The sequence below is a fragment of the Lissotriton helveticus genome, chromosome 5_1 (assembly GCF_964261635.1).
Source record: "Lissotriton helveticus chromosome 5_1, aLisHel1.1, whole genome shotgun sequence".
Classification (NCBI taxonomy): Eukaryota; Metazoa; Chordata; class Amphibia; order Caudata; family Salamandridae; genus Lissotriton; species Lissotriton helveticus.
In genome coordinates, this window is record NC_136065.1 from 408,104,953 (window position 1) to 408,131,476 (window position 26,524).

The 26,524-nt window shown below is 43.3% G+C and overlaps 1 protein-coding gene across 2 annotated transcripts in view; it reads left to right on the plus strand.

Annotated features, from left to right (window-relative positions):
- NPHP4 (nephrocystin 4) overlaps positions 1-26,524 on the plus strand; it is a 941,192-nt gene that overhangs the window by 519,118 nt on the left and 395,550 nt on the right. For both annotated transcript variants that reach the window (XM_078642627.1, XM_078642628.1), the window contains exons 14-15: positions 1,258-1,409; positions 17,974-18,165. In XM_078642627.1, the coding sequence (XP_078498753.1) occupies positions 1,258-1,409; positions 17,974-18,165 (344 nt within the window). The remainder of the gene's footprint in view (positions 1-1,257; positions 1,410-17,973; positions 18,166-26,524) is intronic.

A 26,524-nucleotide genomic window follows, 5' to 3' on the forward strand; every position in this document is an offset into this window, starting at 1 on the left:
CCATCACAACTGCCAGGCCAGGTCCTACTTGGGCAAGAACGCAAGTAACCCAATGTTCTCCATACCAATGGTTATGTTCCTTTTGTGACTGCTATAGCCATGAGTAGACTGTAATACTGACACTTGGTAGCAGCTAATTGATAAGTCAAGTAGTGAGGCGTAGTTCTTTTTACACATATGACAGGTTGCCTCAGAGGCCTCTTTTGTAAATATGTGTACCTTGTCTTGTCAATTATTCCATCCATGTGAAATGGATGTATGTGTGTACATGAGGCATGGAAGTACCTTTGGCTGAGGGACCTCATGTATAGCTGTAGCCCCAAGCTGTGGCTTGCTACTGATACAGCTGGTTTTGTGGTAGTGCTTGACCCATTACTCCCTGCAGGTGCTTGTACAGCTCCTTTCTTTACTCCCTCCCTGTCCATGCCTTTGTAGTCAGTTTGGTGTGTCTCGTGTTTGAATTAATAAATTGGTGGAATGGAGGTGGAGGGATCATTTGTGTACACCCTGTTGATTTGATTTCGTTTGAGCAGAACTGCATGTTGCCAGCTGGTTGTAACATCTACACCAAGCATGAGGCCAAGGGCATGGCCACTGTTGTCACTTGGAACACGATGTTGTGCTGTGCCCCCATCCCCTGTGTGCTGTGACCAGCTCAGGAAGATGAGCCACGGCCCCAACAAGGGTCTCTTGAATGGCTGAAACCTACCTAGACTAAATACTCTTCATGGACAGGTACTGCCTAATGTTGATCATATCTATGCATTATGGCAGGAAAATCTCTCTGATCTCCACAAACAGTAGAATATCCCCTCATGTGTGTGATTCCCAGATCACATTTTGCAATATATTTTTGTGTTAAAAATGTATTAAATAAAATTAAACATACTTGCAAGAGACATACAATCACCAAGGTTCAAACACAAGAATATACCCTTTGTAACTTGGTCCCCTAACCAAGAAAGATGAGGTTCATCTCAGGTCCTTAGCCTAAGGGTGCCCCAGTTAAAACCTGACACGTATTGGCAAGCATGCCAACCATAACATCTTACCAGATCACTTCTTTTTTATAGCTATGTTTGACATAATGAAACAAAATGCTATTTGTGTACATTGAGAAAAATAAATAGGCTGAAATATTGACAGATGAACATCCAGGAATGAAGTCTTGCAACCTAAACAAAACATAAGGTCAAATATTTATATTTCTTTCCAAAGACCATATATACGTATGATTTTTATATTCACTTTTTATAGGAAGTGCATTTTGGCAGCAGCATAACTCACCTGGAAGCTGACCTTAGCCAAACTAATTTGGTCTCCGAGCCTTCTCAACCTGAACATCTGCGGGAACTGACATTCACCCCAGTGCATGCCCCAATAGTCGCCATGGGAACACAAACTGGAAGGTAAGCATGACGTCTTGAACACAAAGTATTACAAAGTAGTACTACAGGCAGAATTCTAACGTGGCACCTTGTTTCATTACAATTAGGTCTGTTATTAGTCTTGCTTGATAAATAGATTTTAGTGCTACTTAAAATAGCTTATGGTAGGCTTGTACTATCTAGGTAATGAGAATTTGTCCAGGCTCACAATGAATAAACAAAAAATATTTTATATTATGTTATGTTATATATTTTTGTAAAGCGTTCGAATGCCCATGGGCACCTTGGTGCTATCTAATCGCAACCAGAGTTAGGCTTAACAGGAACATCTGATAGGAAGAGAACAGCCATGTTTTTGGAGACTTACTGAAAAGCAGAAGACTGGGCAGCGATCTAATAGAGCATGGAAGTGCATTCCAGGCTTTGGCAGCGTAAATAGAAAACCTCTTCCACCCTAAGTAGTGTGCTTAACTCTCAGTACCGGTGAAAGTTTTGGCAGTAGCTGAGCATAAAGGTCTGACAGGAACATACCAAGAAAAATAATTTTAAAGAAGCTCGGACCTTGATCATGCAGAGCCTTATAAACAATGCAGAGAGATTTGAAAAGTATCCTTTGGTTAACTGGCAGCCAGTGAAGTATCCTGATGGAACTTGACACTGAAAGATATTTGGGACTTTTCAGAAGCAATCTAGCGAATGCTTTCTGCAAGGTATGGAGTTTGTTAAGGACATTCTGATTGGCATTCAAGTACAGCCTGTTGCAGTACTCAAGCTTCTTTAGCACCTGGGAGGTAACAACAGTTTTCTGACGATTGTCAGGAATCAATAAAATGAACTTCTTGATCATTCTTGAAATAAAATAGGCGGTAGAAGTGACAGCATGGACCTAGTCCTGATAAACCAATTTATTGTTGATCACAAAACCAAGATGCTTAGCCGCCCTTACAGGGGTGGAAACTAAACCCAACTCTGAAGGCAACCAGGCCGTGGACTAAAAGGATGGCTGGGGACCAAACCAAAAATCAGAACCTCTGTCTTTCCTAAATTTAGTTTCAGGCAGTTCCTAGTCCTAGACGTCCAGGAACTGACTACCCTCATACAGCTGCAGAAATTCTCCTCAGTATCTACATTGACTACAAGTTGAGTGTCCTCAGCGTATTATTTTAGCGAAAAGCAGAAGTATCTTACAAGGTCTGCCAGAGAAGTAACATAGATGCTAAATAAAAAGTGAGGCTGAACAAGGACCCCTGGAGGATACTTCTAGGCAGACTTTACACACTGGATTTGCACTCACCCAAATGGACAGACTTTTCCCAACCGCAGAGAAAGGAGTTAAGCAGCTTCTTAGCAGTGCCAGATACTCCAATCTTGTTCAGCCGATCAACCAGCAACCCATAACTCACTGTGTCAAACCCTTCTCTAGATCGAGCGGTACAAGTGCAGCACTGCCACCCTGGTCCAAAGTAGACATAAGTTCTTCGGTAGCTTTGATAATTACGGTCTCAGTACTGTGACCAGCATGGATGCCAAAGTGTGTGTCATCAAGGAGGTTGTTAGCTTGGATATACATTTGGAGCTGTTTGTTCATCACTTTTTCGATCAGCTTGGCTAGAAGGAATAGGCATGAAATTGGATGATAGGTATTTGAATCATGTGGGTTCAATGAAGGTTTTTTAATAAGAGGCAAAACAATAGCCTTTTTCCACACAGACTGGGATGATCCAGAGAAGTATGTAAGCCGAAAGATGTCAGCCAAGCTGACAGCAAGGTCTCGGCTGTCAGGGATGCAATACGTGGCGGGCAGGAGCCACAAAGGGAGCCCGAATTTGTTGGTAATCAGATATAAATCCTCTTTTTTATTTCTTAAAGATATGAAACAGATTTTCAATAACCATAAATTCTATCTTTGGTACCGTTCATTCTGGGGAATACTCTAACGGAAAATTCCTGACCTTGTGAATATCCCAAGACCCAGATTGGATCTGTAAGATTAAACAGCATAGCCCCAACACCCTGGTCTCTGTAGTCGTGTGGCTCAGTGTCAGCCTTGTTCTGCCCTGGAAGTCATTGTCAGAGACGCACATAAGCACCACCTTTGAACGCTGATGTCAGTTCCTTTCTTTCTACTCATTCATACTTGGATCTGGAGCTAATTCCCAACTTTTTCATGTCACTTGATGAGTTTTTTGTCCTCAAATTCTTCTTTTGCAGTTTAGAAAGTAACATGTCACATCCTAAAAATACAGGGTTTAAACCTTGTTGGGACTATTACATACAGATGTCTGGAACAAATCCCCATGAGGTGTGTTTCAGATGTTTGGGGTTGCGCCATAACTTATTAATCCCAAGGCTTTCTGGGCACACAAAGCCAAGCTGTAATTTGCAGACACACCAAAAATTTGTGTAATTTCGATTCCAGCTCAAAGTTGAGGATGCAGACCCATTCGAGCTATCCGGGCTGTTCCGGCGACAGGTTTTCCTTGTTTTCCAAGTCTTTAGGTAAGTTGAAAAGGAAGACTGAGAAGGACAAGGGGTACACATCTCATTCTCATCTCTTTCTTTCTGAGAAGTTGAAAATATGTCAAGGTACCCAAGTCTCACACCTGGCCCCTCGCCTAGGAGCCTATTCTACTGCTGAACCCAATGCACCCTGAATTTCAAGGGCTGTTGGTGACTTTGCAACAGATTGAGACTTTCAGAGAAGCTATTTTGTGTATTTTTGGCACACTTTTAGTGCCTTCCAGCTCCTTCTGGTGCGCCTCTGGACTCCACAGATCAGCGGAACCCTCCAGTCAGATTACCAATGGCAGATCTATCATCTGCGCTATCTGTTCCTCTTGAACTCATTTCGAGTTCACCTCTGACATGGAGTCGACTTAAAATTCGGCTCCAAGATCCATGCTGGTTCCGGCCACATTGACGATGGCTAGATACTGTAGGAGGGCACCATTCCTAGTGTGCTTTTGACTCTAAAGTGATCCACCTCAATCTTGATCAAGATAGCGTTCCAGAACAGTTCTGAACTACTGGTCCCAGTTAATTCTGTCTCTGTCAAAACTTTACTTCTTTGTAAGAGTCTCACTCCAGTTCTTCAACATAATTTTGAATTAGATATTGAGCAAAGTCAACCATCTTTCGGTAGTTATGGTGATGATGTGGATGAACTACCCCACAACAGAATGCCAATTTCTACTTGGACATTCAAGAGGCCAGTGTGTTTGACACTTCCTCTGATGTTGGGTAGGTTTATCCTCCCGGCCCCTCAGACTCATCCATGTAGTCATGCAGCTGAAGTCCTTCATTTACGGTCACCTGCTATTGAAATGACACCCAAAGTGCTGACAGAAGATTTGCAAACTGGCCAGGCTTTGTCTGCTCTCTTGTTACCATTCGACGAAGTCCTGACTGACACTGTTATGCGTACCTGGAATAAGCCTTGCTCTTGCCCACCTGTGAATAGGCTGAGCCAGTGGCCTGCCCCATTTAATCCTGCTTTCCTGACACAACACCCTATGCCTGGAAGCCTAGTAGATCAGGCATCTTCCAGCAGGAGTAATCACACAATTTCCTGTGTCAATTACCAGAGAGTTGAAAAGAATTGAGACATTTGGAAAACCGTAGCTCTTTGGTCAGTCAATCAAACTATTTCCTGGGTAGGTATTCCCACGCATTAGGTGACATGATTTCTGATATCTTCCCGGCAGTCCCAAAGGAATGCTGTGCCAGTCTGGTGCAAATTATTCAGTATGGGGACAGCTCCGCAAAATGTGGCATTGGATTGGGAGTGGGCACTATTGATTTCTTAGGCTTATCAGTCAGGACTAGCGTGGTGTTCCCGCGCCACGTATGGATGCGCACCTAGGACTTCTCTGGTGATGTTCAAGCATCACTCATGGATGTTCCTTTTTTCACGGTTGCTGCCTATTTGGTAAGAATGCTGATTCCACTTTGGAGTACTTTACAGAAAGCAGAGTCACAAAATGGACCTTGGCCTTCTCCAGTATCCCCAACAAATTTATATCTTTCAAAGCCTCACCGGGTGTTTGTCCGACAGGCAATGTCAAGGCCTGCCACCTAAGCAGCAGGTACCAAGTACTTTCAGGGTTGAAGCCCTGGATCCAGTGGACAATGTTCAGATCACCAGGGACTGGTGTACCTTCCAGTCCTCTGCCCATCCACCATCTGTTTCCAAGCCCCTTACCGGCACACAGCCATCCTGTGGAGTCCAGTCATCCTTTAGCCAGATCATTCATTCCCTTCAGGGTTGGTAGGCCATAACATCCAACAGGTAAATCAAGCAGATTGTTAAATGGGCTACCTGATGTCTTTCTTTTTGGACCCGCCGTGCCTACCTCTCACATCAGAGTGGCTTCGGCGAAGCCTTTTGCTGCAGGAAGTACAAGCTCATTTGCTAAATGTGACATAGAGAGGGCCAGGCCCTGGAAATAGTGACTCAGTGGTACTCTCTTTCCTAGTGCTGAAAAAGGATAGAAACCTTCATCCTATTTTAGATCTTTGCCATCTTGACTTCTTCTCGTGTAAGGACAAATCCAAGATGCTTACTCTGGCTCGGGTTCTATCAGCCCTGGATCCAGGAGACAGGATGGTAGCCTTGAACCTGCAGGATGTCTATTTCCATTTTCCCATCAAGCTTTCTCACAGGCGCTACTTACATTTAAGGTAGCATGCGCATTTTCAATTTGTTTCTCTTTGGCTTCACACCTGCCCCTCGGGTGTTCACAAAAATAATTGTGGTGGTCACAGCATATCTTAATAAATCGGGCATATCAGTTTTACCGTACCTTAACAACTGACTGTTGAAGACTGGCTCTGCATAGTCAGTTGGCGACCTCCTCTAGAGAATGCCAAACCTTCTGACATCATTAGAATTCATTATCAAGGTGCCAAAGTAACACCTTTCTCCTTCAGAGATGCTCCCATTCACCAAAGCCATCCTGGATATGATGACATTGTGGGGCTTCCCTCTAGACCACGGAGTCTAGAACATTTGGGCTATGATTCCAAATTTCCTGATTGGACCTGTGTCTCTGTGAGAGTGGATCTAAGGCTTCTTGGCCTATTGACTTACTGCATCTTGCTTGTTGACCATGCCAGATGTCATATGCAGGCTCTGCAGTCGGGTCTGACGTTTCCGTGGGCCTATCAAGGCTACTATGGAAAAGTTGATGCTAATATGAAAAGCAATATTTAGAGAACGAAATCACAACTTGAAAATAAGTAAGCAGGCAGGCTCTGAGACCTCAGCCTGAGGTCCCTGATTGATTGGTCACAAGTCACTTAGCCGGCAGACAAACGCTCAAACTGGAAATCCTAGCTCAGTCCTACAGCTAGGTGCAGCGACACCACAATGGTCCAGGGAGATTGGCCCCATATAAAGCACACGTGGCCGGAGGGGTATATGCACTCCCAAAAACACCATAATGTCACATGCTACATAAGTTAGGAACATATATCCAATCAGGACATAGCCCATGCAGTGATCACTCACTCCCCATGCCTGACATCTGAAAAAGTTACCCACTGGCCACATTGGGCCGATGCAAGGTTGAAATCCACTTGTATTTCCATTAGACAATTAATTTATGACTCCAAAGGCAGCAACTACATTCCTTACCATACTTGGACCTCCGTAATTACTTTATTACATGCAATGAACTGTATAAAAAGAGAACGCAGACCGATTGTAAATTGAGACAGCCCTGTTTCTGTTCTCCCAGCAGCTCTGTTTAATGAAACAAACTATTCCTGTTTTTCCAAGCGCCTCTTGTTTTTCTCAAGGTATTTCATGTTTAAGCAACAGCTTCAAGGAAAGCTGTCAGATTTCATGTAGGTGTCCGAGGAGACCTCAAAAGATTGGCAGTGGTGGCTGCTCAACTGCAAATGGGCAAGCAGCAGATCCCTCTCATTGCTGGTGTGGAGGTCATCTGGTAGAGGTAGAGATCAGAAGACTCTGGACTCAAGTGGAAAGCTGGCTCCACATCAACCTGTCAGATTTGCGGGCTATTGAAAGCCTTCCTTCGTCCATCAAAGGAAAGCTGGTTGAGGTTCTCAAAGACAGCATCACCACCATATGGGATTGCAACAAACAGGGCAGGGTAGGGTCTGTGCACCTATGTAACTTCTGAATAATCAGGCCATTTTCCTTGTCACACACCACTTGACAAGATTGTTAAAAAAGCCGGGGTACGCAAACTCAGTCGGTGACGCCTACCGGATCATGAATAGCAGTTAACTCTGAGGTGACACAGGGAGTTTTCCAGCAATGTGGCAGAGCTCAGGCTCGATCTCTTCGCTGTCAATGAAAATGCGCAATGGCAGTGCTTTTTCACGCTGGTGTTCCCAAGAACGCTCTCTCACAGAAACTCATTCCACCTAGCGTAGAGCCCAGGATTCCTGCATGCCATCATGCCTCCTTCTCTCACTGCATTTCGTTTTGAACAAGATCAGGAACGACCAGGCTCAAGTCATCTTAGCAGCTCCAGGTTGGCCCAGGAGAGTGTGATTCCCAGAACCTCTGGGTACATGCATCAGTCCTCCGTTCAGTGGATCAGTTCGGGAGGATCATCTGTCACAGCAGCAGGACAAGGTTTGCCCCCAGGCTGTGCATTTTTCTCCTCTCTGCATGGAGATTAAGTGGTAGCAGTTGGCTGCATGTGCTGTTCCTCCCGAAGTCGTGGATGTCATCCTTGCTGCCAGGCATCCTTCTGCAAAGTCTGTTTACATCACTGGTGAAACAAGATTGTGGCCTGGTATGGCACTCATTATACCGACGCATTGTAGACCAAACTGTTGGATAAATTTCTGTTTGTTTTGCATTTGCCCTAGCAAGGGTTCACAGTAGGCACTGTTAAAGGTTATTTATCCACCCTCTGCCTTTTTTTTGCGTTTTCAGGACCTGCCACCCTTGTTTAAATAACCTGTTTTGATGAGATGTCTTAAACGCTTAACTCTTATATTTCCGACAACCTTATGTGAAGCCTGAGTGGGATCTTTTTTTTGTGCATGGCCTTTGAGCCTGAGCACAGCTGCACATAATTTCTTCGGAATCTGTCATTGCGATCACCTCTGCTTTTTGAGTGAGTGAACTTCAGGCTCTTTAAGTAAAGCCGCCCCAAAACACCTTTTTTCCTGACAAACTGCTGGAGACTAAAGCAACCTTTTTGCAAAACGTTGTGACTCCTTTTCGTGTTGTCTCAAAACAACAGAAGAGTACCTAAAAATAGCGAAAAATATTTATGGAAGTGAAAAGATTCACACCACCACCATACATTTAGAATAATCCGATAGACAGAATAAATGTTAGTAAGAAAAAAGAACCCTCAGGCACCAAAAAGACATTTGGCTGCCATTTGTCTTCATTGGGTCCTCCATGTGAATACGTGAAATTCTACGTAGACAAAAAAGAGAGTGCATGTTAAAAAGAGTATTGACTGCCACCCAAATCGAAAGATTATTTTAATGTGGGGGAAGTTCTAACTCTATTAAAAACGTGGTAAAGAAACGGACATATAAGTGGTTGAGTTACTTTGAACCACATGTCCTAAATAAAGGTCGACATGTTTCTGCTAATGAGCCAACCGTCAGCTCAGCATTCCTCAGGACCATACATGCCCTCGCCTCAGAAGAGGCAAACCCTATGGCGCCATATCTTTGAGGAGTAGAGAGTAAAAAGACTTTACAAACTTGTGTGTAAGTCGATGCACAGAAATAGTCACGAGGTTCCTCTTATTGTATGTCACTCTGCTAGTTCTTCTCCAGTCTGTCCCTAGCGCCGGGAAACCCATTGTGGGTAGTTGTGTGCATTATAAGTTTAATAATAAATAAATAAAAATAAATATCCTTCCAACTCGTGAGGACTGTGAAATTAAACAAAATCGGGAGACATGCCCCCTGAGCCCGTGGCAGGGTAAACCTTCACGCCCGGGTAAGTATTCTTACCGAGCGACTACCGGCCCGATGACCTACTCTATTCACATCCACGGCCCGTATACCTTCCCTCCTTTTCGTGTTGGACAGACTTTCACTCTTCTGACGTTCTTTGCTCCACCCCTCCCATCGAAAGAGGAGGAGACGCTCCATTGACTAGACCCCAAAAGAGCTTTGAATTCTTACATCGATTGTGGGGTTCTGTGGGACAAAGAAAGGCAAGGCAGTGTAGAAAATGAACTAGTCATGTCAAGATGAATAGTCTTCCGGGCTCGGATCTGATACACATTTGGCTAAGAAGCAGCCTCTAGAAGGCCTGAAATCTCATTCTCCAGAGTAAAGATAGTTACCAATGCGGTGCCCATTCTGATGCCTGTCAGGCCACAAAGTGGGTGACCATTAACACATTGAACAAGCATTTGCAATGCAATAGGTCTCGCCTTTACGCAAGTATAAGCTATTGGCATTGTAAATGACAATGCCTTTAATTTACATTTTATAAACTAAAACATAAATAAAAGTTATTGAGATTTACAATGTCTATACTATAGCTAAAACTCATGTAAAAGCGAGACCTATTGCATTTCAAATGCTTGTTCTATAATGTACATACACGGTGCAGTCCAAGAAGCACAGCGAGGCCTGCAGGTGGCGCCCTTCGTGCCATGTGAACCCAACTTTGTGGCACTCATTTTATCACCCTTAAAAGGAATGTGACCGCTCTTGGAAGGTATTCGTACCCGCAACCTGACAGTTTCTGTTGGGTCTGAACCCACTGATCATCCTTGGTTTCACAGAGACACTAGTAGAAATTAGTATTTGAGTTTGGATGTGGTTCTTCACAGCTGAAAGGATGTGGGAGGGGCTCTCTATGCATTGTTGCTGTTATTTTTGCTATTAGTAAGTATTACTATTGTTGATCCGTCTTGTGTTTTCCGCTCGTGTCAATGGTGTAACCTGATATATAATAGCTAAAAGGAGCAATAAAGTGAATTCAAGGTAGGGACTAGTCATTTACGACCCCCCCATGTCCAGTAACCAGTCCCGAGGTGGGAGACAAGACCCCTGTGGTGGATTCTTTAGCCAAAGTGAACTCGGAGAATGACTTCAACACTTACTTGTACATTGTGTGATGCTGGGCAAATCAAGTGATCTCCCTCTGCTGTCCTACAATTACATTACCTGCCACTGTTTGGGGCGGTTACAAACAAGCAAACCCCCAGTCTTCCTTTGCGCATCACAAAATGTATGTTTACAAAAGAACGTGACGTGTGCCTTGACCGCGCCATCCCTCCCTGTCTTCTGTTATCTTCAGTGCCCACAACGGGTTCCCAGCCCCCAGGCAGCTTGTTATATAACAGAAATAAATGAAAAATAAAATAAAATGATTCCTTTCTTCTAATTGAAATGACCTATTTACAGCGCATAGAAGTACTCGCGTTCGAAAACAGCACTGCTCAGATGTTTACTCATTCATCCCTTCGCTTTCATGCACTTCTTTACACACCTAGCCGAGCCCACCAGAGGCCCTTTTCGCTCCAGGACCCCCGTGTCTCTCTCCACCCTGTACAAAAAAGTATTTAAGGATCTCTGAATGGCAGCTGTTGAGCTCGCGCGGCAGAGATGCCAAGTACACTGTGCCCAGAAAAGCGTGAGAATGAGAAACTTTTTGCCATAGCTGTAAAAACAAGCTACAAACTGAAAATAAAACGCTGCGATGTGGGCACTCGTGTGTCTGTGTGCGTGCGTGTGTGTATGTGTGTGGGGGGGCCTGTATGTGCGTGCGTGCGTGCATGGGCGCTTGTGTGTGTGTCTGAGAGAATGCAGCGTGGGGGGGCCTGTATGTGCGTGCGTGCGTGCATGGGCGCTTGTGTGTGTGTCTGAGAGAATGCAGCGAGCGCGATCGCGTGCGCGGTCTCATTTTAAATCGCCTCCAAGGCGATGCGCGCGGCCAGGATTGTCTCCTGGAAAGGAGACACGCCACAATAAGTTCTCGGCGGAGACGCGCTTCCGCGCGTTTAGCCGAGCCCTAAAAAGGACTACTGCCTTGACATTCAGGTTTGACAGGAAAGGGATTCCTCCCTTTCAGTCCTGCAGGGTTTTTTTATCTGAAGCATTCTACAGGCCCAGCAGTGTAGGAGATACTGCTTTTGTATCTGCTCACGAGTTGAGGATTCTACGGTTGGAATTATTCATCAGAAGAACAAGTTACCTTCGGTAACGCTTTTGCTAGTGGGTACTCTATCTAATTACAGACTCTTCACTGCCCTCCTGCATCCACTGCTCTGTGAAGTATATTTGTTTTCTCCATTTAGAAAGATCCCACATTAGGGATCTGCACACTGGGACACCTGAATGATTGTTGGGCTCTGTGTCTGAGCATGCAGACTGCTTCATGAAAGAAAATGATGTTGGTGCACAGGGATGGTACTTATATACGACTCAAACCATCACTTTCGGGGCGGGATGTGAATGACGCAAGTCTGGTCTGGTACCTGAGGATATTTATATGGCAGTTAGATAGACTATCCACCATATAGAACGTTACCAAAGGTAAGTAACTAACTTGTTCTTCAGGTTTCTTACCGAAGTCTCAAATAGTTTTGTATAATTTACCAACAGGATGCAAGTGTGCTGACAAGAAATATGGTTGAGACCAATATTTGAAGGTATCACTTGTTTTTTATCTCACTTTCTGCTCTGATTATTATGCTTTCACTACTGCCCTAGTGCAGTTCTCCACTCCTGTACCATTGGAAAAAGAAAGGCGTGATCATTGAGCTCAAATGCTTTCCTATTGGTTGCTCTAATTGTGCAGAGTTGTACCGAAAAAGCTTATATTTCAAGGTTTTCGTGTCTATTAATAATTTCTTAGTCTTGCTGTAAACCATGGAATGTGACCTATTCTTGAGCCTTGTACCAAAACAGTTTTATTTAAATTTTTCTAATGTGTGTAAATAAAGGCCTTTTTTAGGTCTCGGCCTGATCCAGCGCATGCGCTGATCTGGCAGAGACATTTAGTAGGGCTTTCAAAAGTGCTACTTTCCCGGCGACCAGCTTGCTATACCGCGCACAAGAGCGCGCGCGCATGCGCGTAATAGCAAGCTGTAGGCCGGCAAGGTAGCACTTGCGGTGACGCGCGTGCGCACCACGCGCGTCACCACTCAGCGTTTTTTTTTTCATTTCGCTTGTTTTTTTTTTTATTTCCGCGCAGCCAATGCTTGTTATCTCATGCATAAAATAAGCAGTTCAGAAATCCTGCCCAGCTGTTCGCTTTACTCTGCGAGGAAACAAAGTCTCGGTAAGGAGCCATGTTTTGATCCACCCAGTTCCTGAAATAGAATAGATGGAACTGCATCGCGGATTAGATTCGGATGGCCATTGTTTCTTTCCTTGAAGAATGCTATTTCCGGAGTCTGAGGGCGCGAGCTCTGTTTGTGCACAGTGACGACTGTTCACCAGTGCACAGCAGTGGCAATCAGGAGCTAAAATTCGCAGCCACCATGTGATTTGAACGACCTTGGATGTAGGGTTCATTTTAAAAACCGCCCGGTTTGTTTAAAAACTAACCCGGTCACATGCGGACGTTTAAAAGTCTTGGTGAGGAAAAGGGTCATACATTTTATAACGACATGCTAATGCAATTATGAAACATCCATAAATATCACCAAGCAGGCCTGTCTACGGGAAATATAGTTGTGCTGTCAGACGAGGGCGGAAGCCACTTTTCTATTGCAGGATATTCGTCAGGCAGTCTTATAATTCTTACGGCCTGCAGCACACATATCGTCGTGATGTGTCTGGCGAGATAAAGAAAACATCAAAGTGAGAACCGATGAAGAGTATTGTGTGCATCAGGGGCACGCACGGGCTCGCAGAAATCAGCTCAGCATCCGCCAGACCATGCAACAGAGTCCAAATGTCAATAGAATTGCCTCGTGACCCCAAAACGCCCACCAATATTCTATGCACAAGATGTCACCCCCTACCCCCCTCCAATCTGATTTGCAAGCAAGCACCATGCTAAGTAAAGCACGCAGTGAATAAATAAATAGTCCAACACACGATTCAAGCGGTAAAATAAAGGTAAAGCAAAGGAATTTCACCTTCTATAAATTGTGACAAAGGATGTAAACAACCCCTTGGCACCGCCATTCACAGTAATGTTTTAGGACACTAAATAGAATATCTAAAATAATTGACATATGACCGCATAATCGTGTTCTCAGCTTTATTTCAATGAACTCTTGAGTGATCAAAGTAATTCAGTGACCATTTTTGTGCTGAGAAACACAGATGACTATTCACCTGCCTCTCTCTGCCTTCATGCTTGCTGAATATACAGGACGACTCGGGCTAAATAAAATCAAACAACAGAGCAGGACCATGGGCGAGGAAGGAGCTGTCTAACTAATATGGAAGCAATATTCTCTTACCCCCACAAACTGCAATATACACTCTAACACACAGGCAGGTCCACTATGTGTCAGTTCATCTGATTCCAAACTGTTTTCCTTACTTGTATATGTAATGTAAAAACAAGTCAATGTAAAAAAGTTGGCACTGCACATTACAATTTCAGACAACGCCATAGAGAGGACCTGTGAGGAAAACCAGAGGGACATGACGTGGTATTAAAGTAAAGTGGGTCCGCACCCACGCCATTTTTTATTTTGTTTCATTGGTTCTAAAAGACTTGCCGCTAAGTAGGGCGAGAGTTAACATGGACTTTAATTTCAGGTCAGTGCTTAGTTAGATATTTCAAAACCTCCACTCCAGAACACTAAAATTCTTTCAGCACGCTTACCATGTGACAGGCGTGTGACGCAATCACTGTGACCACATTTGAGCATTCTTACTGGTGTACAGTGTGGGCAAACATCACCGCCAGTCGGATTGGATTCAGCTGCAAGATGGAGGCGGGAATAAAACTGTTAGTACAGTAAAGGGGACAACGTAGTGCTAGAGACACTGCTTTCCTAAGGAGACCTAACCCTTAATGAATTCAAATGACTATGAATCCAACCAAAAGAAAGACAATGGTATGGGGAATGGATTTATCCACGTCATCACAGTGGGTGATTAGCATGAAGATTGGTTAGACTAAAATATACCTAAATGAGATAGCCTCAAATTAAGTCATCATCTTCTAAAATTTAGTGCGTCAGAGCTAAGATCGGCTTATAGCCAATTATGATGCAGTGTTCTGTGCAACTATCTTCCGTGTGTCCTTAAGTAAAACTAATCAGGTTTTCCCTTACTGAGTTAAAGTGTCCGCAGGAACAAGTCTAGAAAGGTTAGAATATACTGAGCTGTCTTTGCTTTTTATCTATTTATTTATTCAGTGTTTTGTATAGTGCGAACTTGACCCTAATGGGTATCAGAGTGCTCCACAGTACAGGACATAATTAAATTTTCTTTAGTACAATAATCTGGATAGCATTTAACACCTTAAAGTCCAATTCAAAGTTGGAAAGTTTCAAAGTTTTCAATTTGGAAAGTTGCGTCACTTTCTCGCAGAAGCGAGATAGAACTTCCACACAAGCCTAGTCAATGAGTTGTACTGAACTATTTCCTTAAATTAGGGTTTGAAAACTTAAAAGGGGAACAATCACTCCACTTAATCCGGAGGATATACAGACGACTTACACAAACCGTGGTAAAATTGTGCAACAGTGCTTTTTTCAGGACTGTTGAAATGCGAACACTGTCTTGCTTGTTACTTGTGGGAGCGTGGGACCACAACATTACCTTCGAGAGTTCATTAAAGCTTACATAAGACAAATATATTTTTCCTTCAGACTGCATACACAACTGCACTTGTAAATTGGGGAAATGGTCATTCTCTTCAATTGAGTTTTGGTTCAGACTGTGTGGGATGGCAATCAAATCCAATCACATACTTTGTGCATATGACTAACCCTGTCAGGACTGAGCAATACCTGTTTGAAAAAGTTTTTTTATTTACCATAAAGTCCGATTAATGCATATGAACAATGGCTGATCAAGGAAACACCATAGTCAGGAAAATGGATGGGAAAATCTTTCTAGACAACCAGTAAGAAAAGAGCACAAGTCAACAAAGTGACAAAGGAGCAGACACCCAGCAGTGCTAATTGACTCTCTCTTGAACCACATTCTAAATTCCACCTAAGTTCTAAACATCATCAAACAAACCACATTCAGCTAACATTTCTGCATTTACTGATCCATTTTCCAGGAACCCCCTACCACACACACCTTGCCTTCAACAAAACAAACAAAAATGAAAGAAATAACAAATGAAACAGAAACCATACACAACAACAAGGGACAAAGGAGGCCGTATAAGGCAATACAAATTCTTCCAATCTCCCTTAAAGCTTCCCATTCTTGGTGCTATCTATCACTCCTGTTTCACAAACGGGCATATCCAAATCACCCAAGAAATTGGAAACAAACTTACTCCAAACATATTACTCCAGCTAAGCAATGAATGCAGTAAGTTGTCTCTCCAAGGCGTTCTCAAACCAGAGTGATCTGAATTTGACTCACTATGACCCGCATCACTGGAAGCACCAATGCATATTAACACTCTATCCATCTCTTAGGGATTAACAGTTGTACCCACACACCGCCATCAGCAACTCTGACAGCATGCTTAAATACTTTGGTCACTTTAAAATGCTTAGACCACTGTGCAAGTGATTTTCCTTGCTTACTGTGAAATGTAATCTGCCCTAGATCTGCCTCTCACAGTATATAGTGAGAAACCACCCCTCTCATATTGGATATACGTTGCCTCTCTCTTGTATCTCTCTACTTCATGCAAATCCATTAACCCATGAGCTATTTCTCACTCTTTTTGGACATCTCATTGTTGCAATGCAGCCCCCAACCCCCTCTTGCTTGCATCAACGGCAGCCAATGCATTGCCTCCCCAAAACCAAAGATTACGAACAAGGTGCATCCACAATTTCCTCTTTAATCAATTTGAAGGCAGCTTTTCCTCTGCTCATAAATTCAAATTTGACATTTTTTTCCAATAATCATTTACAAGGTTCCACTTTAGCAGAGTATTACTCACAAATTCGCCATCTCTGTAAGACCCAGAAAGAACACAAGCGGTTTCTTGGAAGCTGGCTCAGGAGCTTCAAGAGTGCTTTCGCAATGCCTGCTTGAGAAGTTATGTACCCCAAAATATTCCACTTGCTTAAATTGAAATTTACATTTTTCAAGTTTTAGTGTTAGCCCATTGCCAGAGAGTGAGCTTGGAGCACTCTCTCAACGTTTTCATAGGGCTCAGTATGGTCCTTCCAAAAAAATCAAAATATTGTCCGGAAAAGTGCTCAGTATAGTCCTTCCAAAAAAAAGAAACATTGTCCAGAAAAGTGCCAGCACCATCTACTCTATGAGCCTTCATTAAAAGCTGGAACACCCTGGCACATCTCTGGCAAGGTTTAAAGGCATGCACTTACATTGGTACATGCCCATGGGTTTTACAAAAACCATAAGTTGTTTAGACTTTTTTCCAAGCACTACTAAGGTGGAGACCACAAAGCGCCAGCGATTGTAGATGCATCTCATGCATTTACAGAAGTGGATGGAGATCGATTAAGATGGCTTCATTCAAACGGCACTGGTCGATGCCGAGCCAATAATGAAGCATTCCTCATGAAATATCTGACAGGAAGAGCCCCGTCCTTCAGTATGAGTCTGTGTTAGCTGTGCCTCCTTAAGTTATCACTAAGCACATTAATGAACCTCTATTTCAGTTTTTCCACATACTCAATTTTGCTGTACCCTTACTCGGATTCCTTGACTGAAAGACATATACCAGAGGATTGGCCCGAGGATTTAGTTGAATACCCATTTCCTTCAGCTGGAGCCAACCCAGAATGGGATCACCTTTGGCAGATACCTATATATGTTAGTTGTTGTCTCCTGCTCTCTGAAATTCAAATGTCAAAAATAGAATGTTGATTTTGTGAACAAGTGCATCCCCAAGGGTGGAAAGCTGTAGGAAAGCCTGTTCTAAAATGTCACAGACTTTGGGCAGACCTATACTCAATATTGTATAACACACACAGGGGTTCACTATAACCCAGACTTCCTTCTACTAAATAAAATCTAAGATCTAGGAAATCCCTTGCACTTCCTAATCCTAGTTATACAATAGGGTTGAAGTTTGATTTATCATCCTATGAAACAATATTGAATCTACCTGCTGTACAAACGCTGATAAAATGCCTTTCTTTTTACATTTATTGCATGACTTGTCTACAGCACGACCCTGAATTAATGTATCTATGCACTGCTATTGTAGTGAAACCTAGAACAAGACTGCAAGACCCAGTATGTAGTATTTGTATAGCTATTCAATCCCTGGTAACAGAGCACCCAGGATAATGTGCTGTATGGCTAAACACTTATAAGGTCCCAAAGGCGAGACCTATTGGCTATGCCAATGCTTGTCTTTAAATGTTGACATATTAACAAGGGAAGTTCATATTGCTACTCAATTTCATTTGTTGTAAGACTATCAAGTTTTCATTACTTGTAAACCTGGCACTACCAGAAGCATAAAAGAGTGTGCCTTCTGGCAAATTATATTTTTGAGGCACTATTTTAACATTAAAAAATAAATTTTATTTCACAGCACGGCTTCCATCCTGTCCCGAGCATCTCTAGCCCGCTTTCACACAGCAGGGTTTCCAGATATCTTGGACTGCAACAATGAGGTTGCAGAAGTGGCAGATCCCGCTGATCCTGTAAAGTTTAGCCCTCAAATTGAAGAAGCAGATCATCTGCAGTGCAATGAAATTATTTTGCAGTTTCTTGCTTACAGCAGGTAAGAAGGGGAATGTCTTATTGTTGAGTTTGCATATTCCTTTAAAAATAGAATTTGTGACAAAAGTGGTGATATATGCTTATTCAAAATATTGCATGACTTCGGAGTATTCCTCATATCATAGCTTTAAGTACCTCAAAGTATGTTGTTCATTCCTAAGTTTAGAGGCTTAAGTGAAAGAGGGTTTTGAAGGAGAAATTATACAGAATGACTGTCCTACAAATTGTTCATACAATTATAGGTTGAATGTTTTGAGTAAACAGGATATTTTTGATGGCACTGCAAACATTGTACAGATTACCATGAACAAAGTCTATTTAACTAAAATGGAGCTATGCAAGGCATAGTGATGTCAACATTATGTGTACTGATCAAAGAAATCTATGCATTGAATAAACAGACCAGGAAGTGATGATCATACTATCTCTGCCAAAATGTGTTGACTACCAAATAGGAATGGAGAACATGCTGATTAACAGACTTAGCCAGAAGACTCAGTCCTTTATGATGTGATCTACTCAAATTTGCCTCTGGCCACATGTCCTGCCTCAAACATTCTGCCATTGGTTGACATTATGACTCCAGTACTTCACACATTCCTGTTGCACTTGCATTATTTTTTCTGTGTGCACTTGCAGCCACTGCTTCTTAAGTTTCCCTGATTTGCATCTCTAAGGATTGCTTTGACTCATGCAAAATGTCCGCTGCAACTGCAACCTTTTCTTTGCTCTATCTTGATAGTCACATAATTAAAATTGCTGATTTGTTACAGGGCTCCCTGTCCTACAAATAATAGTTATCTGATTTAAACTCTGCTCAGCCCTCTCACTCACTGCCCCCTACATGGCCCACTAACTATTGCCACTGTTGGGACCTCATTTTCACTGTATCTGTGTCCTCCTTCATGACTTCTCTTCCTTGTACCTGCTCATAAGTTGCTGCAGCCTGAACTCATCTACTACCGAATTGTTCGTGGTCTCTGCTTCGGCACAATTCCATGCTAGACCATTGTCCTCCCTGGGGAAGAATTCACTGTGGCACTGTACTCTCTGTACACTGTACCTCCTTAGGGGTTTAACAGATAAACGACCGACCTCAGGACAGCACTGCAGACTTACTGGACAACTCTCCCATGAGTGGAGAAAAGAAATGCACCTGCTTGGGGCATATGAGTTGTAGATCATATGCTTTTGCATAGATTTCCATCTAGTGTTGGGTCAGGATGTTTGCACTTTGTTTTTTTTTCTAAGAAGTCTTTCCAGTCACGAGGTAGGTGACTCCTCCTCTTGGTGATAGTGCGCATGGCCATCGACTCCATTGTTAGATTGTTTTTTTCAGCCATCGGGTTAGGGTTTGAATTGTTGTGCTCCTGTTTGGCACTGTTTCTTTCAGTTCCCCTTCGACGCACAATCCACTACCCTTGACGGTATTGTTTATCGATCGCGTTTCCCATTCTCCGCATATCGTTTTCTCTCGAAAACCTTTGATTGGAGCATTCGTGGAAGGTCATTGGGCCTACCGCGTCGGGATCGGTAGCAGCTGATGGAACGGACTCCATTTAAGTTCCGGCTCAGGTTCGACCCGTCCTCACACCGGTGCCGACACGAAACCTTCAGCTTTGAAAACGAAACACCTCCTTAATAGGGCTGTTCAATATCATGGAGTAGAGCTTCAGAAGGGGAGTTTAAAGGAGAATTTTATGTTGGAGACACTGAGTTCATCTGAAAGGGCTACACAAACATTACCAATGTTAAAGGAGATGCTCAAACACACTGAGGATATCTTTAAAGACCCTGTAAGAGCTAGGATCATCACTCCCAGGGTAGAGAAAAAATTCAAAGCTGCACCTAATGACCCTGTGTATATCAAAGGCCAGTTACCCTTGGACTCTCTGGTCGTTTCCAATGCTCGTAATAGAGCTAACTCTCAAACAACAAGGGATTTCCCTCCTCCTGATAAGGAGTCCAAATTATTAAATGCTTTGAGAAAAAGGATAGCCTCACAAGCAGCTAATAATTGGCACATTGTTGGCAAGGTATGATAGAGCTCATTATGACAAACTCGAAAAGCTCATTGAATTCCTTACAGATGAGCATAAGACTAAAGCCAGTGACCTTATTCAAGAAGGCAAATTAATAACTAATACCACTATCAGGTGTGCGTTAGATCAGGCAGATAGAGCAGCTCGGGCAGTAAACACCAGTGTACTACTCCGTAGACATGCTTGACTAAGGATTCCAGGGTTCAAGCCTGAAGTACAAGCCTCTATTCTTAATCAACCTTTTGATAAAGAATATGTTTTTGGCCCAGCTGTAGACATATCACTAGAAAAGATTAAATAGAGTCTGAAGTTGCTAAATCCATGGGAGCCTTACAATCACCTTCTAACAGGGGTTCTTTTTGCCGCTCGTTCTTTAGGAGTGGCTCCAAAACTGTAGCTATAGAGAATCCCTCTTCCTCTTACAAGGGCAACAATCAATCGCCCTCTTCAAGAGGTTATTTTAGAGGAGGATATAGAGGAAACAACCCAAGGGAAGAGGCAGAGGTAATTCAACACATGCCTCCCCGGCAAACAACAAGCAGTGATTTATTCCCTAATTATTCCACTCCTGTCGGGGGACGCCTTTCACAATTTCTACACATTTGGAATACAATTACATCAGACAAATGGGTTCTATAAATTATCCAATCTGGTTATTGCCTGGAGCTTACATGCACTCCACCGAATATTCCTCCAAGGTCGCACCTCATGTCACAAGAACATCTCACCCTTCTAAAGCAAGAAGTTTTTTCTTTGTTGCAAAAGTGGGCAATAGAACCAGTCCCTTTACAATACCAAGGAACAGGAGTGTACTCTCTCTACTTCCTAATTTCCAAAAAGGATGGCTCTCTCAGGCCTATATTGGACCTCCGAGTACTAAATCTATACATTCAGTCAGACTTTTTTCATATGGTAACACGCCCACAAGTGCTTCCTCTCCTTCAGCAAGGCGACTTTCTATCCACTCTGGATTTAAAGGATGCTTACTTTCATATTCAAATACACCCTGGCCACCGCAAATACCTCCGGTTTGTGGTAGCAGGACAACATTATCAATTCAAAGTCCTTCCCTTCGGAGTGACAACCGCTCCCAGGGCTTTCACAAAATGTTTGTCAGTAGTTGCAGCCCACCTAAAAAGACATGTTCACGTCTTCCCATACTTGAATGGCTGACTCATAAAGGCCAGTTCACACAACATCTGTCTGCGCCACACTAAAAAAACTGTCCAACTCTCGTCCTAATATGCTGAGTTGTCCCTTTACCGGGGATAAATCCATGTTGGGCTGGGCTTACCAAGCTCTCAATGACCGCTGACAACCTTGTGGCTAAGATTTTGGAATACACTTTAACATCAGCGTTCATCAATGTTATCGGTCTGTAAGACCCCGTGACTTTTGGATCCTTCCCCTTTTTCAAAATTACAATAATATCCGCTCCCCCCCATGAATGGGGGATCGACTCTCCCTTTTGTGCCATGACCATGATATTAAGCATATCAGTTGTCAGTGAGCCTTTAAATACTTTATAAAACTCCACCGGTATCTGGTCCGGTCCTGCTGCTTTACCTGATGGTAGACTACTCAATGCAGCATTAAACTCATCTATATGTAGTGTCATTTCTAAATCTTCACTTCCCTCCTCAGACAGTTTAGGAGGATCAATTTCCCTAAGATATCTTGCTACATCAGCAATGCTTTCTTCCTTCTTAGGGGTGTACAGGGTGGTGTAGTAGCTCCTAAATACTTCTCTAACCAATTCAATCTCACCTACCATATTACCCTGGTGATCCTTAATCTCTTTAATATCTGAGGTAGCCAATCTCTGTCTAGTGCGCACGGCCAAAATATGCCCTACCCTTTCACTTAGTTCATATGCATTCTCCTTTTTGGTCAGGTAATTCTTTGCAGCTTTCTCGGCAATACCTTCTATGGCTTCTGATTTTAGCGCTATAATTCTAAATAAATATGCTTCTAATGGGCGATTCTGTGTTATAGCCAAGGCCAAATCTTCTTCCTCTTTTATCAGCATCAGTCTTACTTCCTCTAATCTTGCTCTTTCTTTCTTCTGCTTTGCTAAGACAAAACTTGTAGTCTCTCCCCTTATCCCAGCCTTAAAAGCGTCCCACACAACACCTGGTGATGCGGTTTCTCTATTAATCTCCCCAAAAAATGTGATCCATTTCTCCATATGTTCTCTATAGGCGGGATCTATTAGTAAAGCTCTTTCAAAAGTCCATTGTGTTCTAGTATTTTGTTCCTGCCCCATTTTCAAAGTTAATATCAGTGGACTATGGTCTGACACTATCCGAGGCTGCTTCTCCATTTGCGATCCCTGTAGTAATGTTCTAGAAATTAAGAAATAATCCAACCTAACCAAAGTCCTATGTGGGGCTGAAAAAAATGTACTGCCATCTATATGCGGGTGCAGCTTGACCCAAGGGTCTTCCAGAGAATTATGTGACACCAGATCTACCAGAGCCTTATATACTTTCTTCTTCCTCCCCCCATACTTTCCTCCAGCCTGCAAAAAAGAGCTATCTGGTACATGTATGTTTAAGTCCCCGCAGCATACAATAGGTTCTGGCCATTGAGCTAGTTCAATATCTAAATATTGCAGGACATCTGGATCATCCTCAGTAGAGCCATAAACTGTAACTAAAGTTAAAGTCTCCCCTTTAAAGCAAACTTCAAGAATCACCCACCTCCCCCATTGATCCTCTTTCTTTCTTCTTACTACTATCTCACTATTTCTGCCCAAGACGGCTACCCCCCTTGTTTTTGTCCCTTGTTTAGTGTTTGCTAATACTCTAAATCCCAGTTGTTCCAATAGATACCCTCTTGTACCTTCTATATGTGTCTCTTGTAGACATACCAAATCCAATTTCAAAGATTTTAACAAGGCTGCCACCCTCATTCTCTTAGTAACACAATTGAGTCCACATATATTAATAGAAGCGATCTTACATGTCATCGTAATGCCCCAGTTTCCTTATGTGGAGACCTACTATTTTTGTGTACCATATACTTTTAAACTTATACCATGTGCCACTGTGCTGGATCAAATAGTGAGTACCACAGATTTGTGCGTTTCCCCCCCCCCCCCCCCCCCCCCCGCCACCCCACCCCTGAGCTCCCTCCACCACCCTCCCCCCTTTACGGGCAAATAGGTAAAAAATGACCTATGTGTGGCCGCTTTTGAATTGCGTCAGTCGCATCCCCCCTCAGCCTATATAATCACAAGCCGAATCCCTGAATCATCCTTTCCCATCATACAGAGCTATACATTTGTGCACACCCACCTTATATAGCATTTCGAGCATCTTAACCCCCCTTCCTGTTTTTCAATTCTTCAATAAACTGCTGTGCTTTAATTTCTGAATTAAACATTCTTATTTTCCCTTTTGTTACCACTTTCAGTTTAGCAGGGAAGAGGAGATATGCTTCTGACCCTAATGACTGTAATGGTGCAATCAGCTGTCTAAGCCTCCACCTTCTCTCTACCGTCACATGGCAAAAATCAGGCCTAGCGAAGAATGAAGAACCTTCAAATGTCCTCTTACTGTCAGATCTGGCTTTAGAGATAATTTCCTCCCTTAGCAAGAAATTCCCCACATTTACTAGAATTGCTCTGGGAAAGGAGCCCTGCCCATCCTTTCTTACTCCCTGCTTCAATGTGAAGGGGTATCTGTGCGCCCGTTGAATCTCTTTGTCCCATTGCCAGTCTGACTCTGGAAAAGCCCCCTTTAACATATTCACTACAAAGCGCCTCGTGTCCTGCCCTTCAATCCCTTCTGCCACACCCAAAAGTTTAATGTTATTTCTTCGCTGGCGATTCTCAAAATCTTCCAGTTTCCATTGGAAGTCCTCCGAGAGTTTTTCTTGGTCCGTCTTAAAAGTCTTGAAATCTCCCATGTCGTCTTCCAACTTGCCTGTTCGTTCTTCTGCTTCCGTTACTCTTTCGGCCAGTTCGTCATATAATTTATTCATTTTCCTCATTGTGTTCTGAATTTTTTTAGCATCCTGCCTTGCCCTCCGACTTTCCGCTCTGGCCTCCGCTTGTATTTGTTTAAGAGTGTTAAATAGAAGCTCTACAGGAATCTGTTGCGTTGTACCCCCAGGGGGAATTTCTAGGTTATTATCATCCACTTCCCGATATGACTGTGAGGTCGCTGAGTAGTCCCAAACTAATTTCCTCTGGGTCCCCTCAAAACCCCCTGTCAGCTGCCTGGATAGCTTTAGGGACTTCTTTTTCTGGGTAGTGTCTTTATCTGTACCGGACTCAGAGCCAGAGCCTGAACACTCCTCTGTACTCCCAGCACTTGTTTGTTCTAGCTCCGATTCCTCATTGAGGGAATAAAAACAATCCCCCTCAGCAGAGCCACCTTCAGCTTTTTCTATTCCCTCGCTCACTCCGTCTTTACTTGCAAGGCTTAGGGTGCTTCCCCATGTTTTAGAAGACTCCCCCATTGCTAAATTCATCTCCTTTTCCACTAACATTAGAGCCCCCAGCATGTCCGTGTTACCGATCTCAAACACAGCCTGCCCCAGGCTCTCACCAGTTTTTGTTCTATTTTTCACAGCAGGGTCGGTAACATTACCTTCTGGCTGTAACGTCTGATCTTCTTGCTCCGCTTGCTCTGTCAGAGCTACCGTGCGCGTGCCAGCAATTGAATCGCGCTCCAGCAACCTCACCATCAGCGTCCTCGGCGTCCTCGAGGACGCTCTCTCGATCATCCAGCTTTTCACCGCCTTTACCGGATCCGCTGATGCCGCTGATGCCGCTGTTCCGTCTGCCTCTGCCGCCTGCTGTATCCTCTACATGCTGAGAGGGTAATCTCAGTGAAAGGGCCTCCGTGACGGTAGGCTGCCGCATCATTGTCTCCTTACTTTTCTGTTTCTCTTCGTTTCTTCCCGTTTTGCTGGAGGTTGCCGCTCGTTGTGCTGCGGTGTCCACTTGCACCTCAGAAGCTGCTTTAGTTTTTTGCTCTTGGACGGTAGTAACTATGTTCGATGCGGGAGGTACCCTGGGAGACCTTATGGCAGCGCTTTTTTTAGATGCCGAAAAGGCATTTGATAGGGTCTCCTGGGAGTACTTATGGCAAACTATGAGGTGGTGTGGGATAGGAGAAGAATTTATTAGGGCTATACAGGCGCTATATAAGGAGCCTACGGCTAAAATAAGAGTTAACAGAGGGTACTCGGCAGCAGTTAAAATTGGGAGGGGAAGAGACAAGGGTGCCCCTCATCCCCATTGTTGTTTGCACTTTATTTAGAGCCACTACTGCGTAGGCTCGAATTCAACCCACTGATCCCTCCTATGAGGGTGAATGGATGCGTGGTCAAAACATTGGCCTACGCCGATGATGTGGCAATACTTACCCCAGATCCTCATTTGTCAATTAGTGAAGTGGAAGGTGAAGCTGAGTTGTTTGGACAAATTTCTGGATATAGTCTTAATAGTTCAAAGACGCAGATTGTAGAAAATGCACATTCCAGCTGTAATGACCCACGGGTGGTTACCTCTGCAGTTTATCTAGGGGTGGCTATTTCGTCAGATTTAGATAAAGTTGTTGAAAACAATATTGCCCCCCTATTATCAAGGGTAAAATCTGATTTGGAAAGACTAAACAACCTGCACTTATCCTTGGTAGGTACTACTAATGTTATTAAGATGTTAATTCTCCCCAAGTTTCTTTACTTATTTAGAGCTATCCCACTTTTTTTTTAAACTAAATGGTTCAATTCATTAGAGATTATTTTGAATAGATTCATCTGGGCACAGGGTAAGACCAGAAGGGCTTACAGATTTATGGCTTTACCAAGAGAGAGAGGGGGGTGGGGGGTACCTGATTTTAGAATGTATTATTTTGCGGCTGCCCTACAATATATGCAGGGGTTAATAGGGGGGGGTGGCAATGAGCAAAAAGTGACAACCATGTCTACAGAAATCTACGCGGCTGTTTTAGGAGAGGAAGCAGAAAACTGCTTCCTAAACTGCACGGATTATGGGTACTATAAGAGGACCAGATTTAAAACACTTAACGCAGCAGTCAGAATTTGGAATGCTTTTCTAAAAAAGGCAGGTCTTGGAAGATTTAATAGATATACTAGGCTATATAAGAATAGGTCATTCCCTGCGGCAGTCTTTGCTGACGGTACAATGGCTAGGTGGGCTGAACGAGGAATAGTACAGATTGGGGATTTGAGGGACACGGAAGAGATAGTACAGTTTGCAGACCTTACGGTGAAATATGATATTGATAGGAGGTCGTTTTTTAAATACCTATAGGTTAGGAGATTTTTGAGTAATAAACAAGG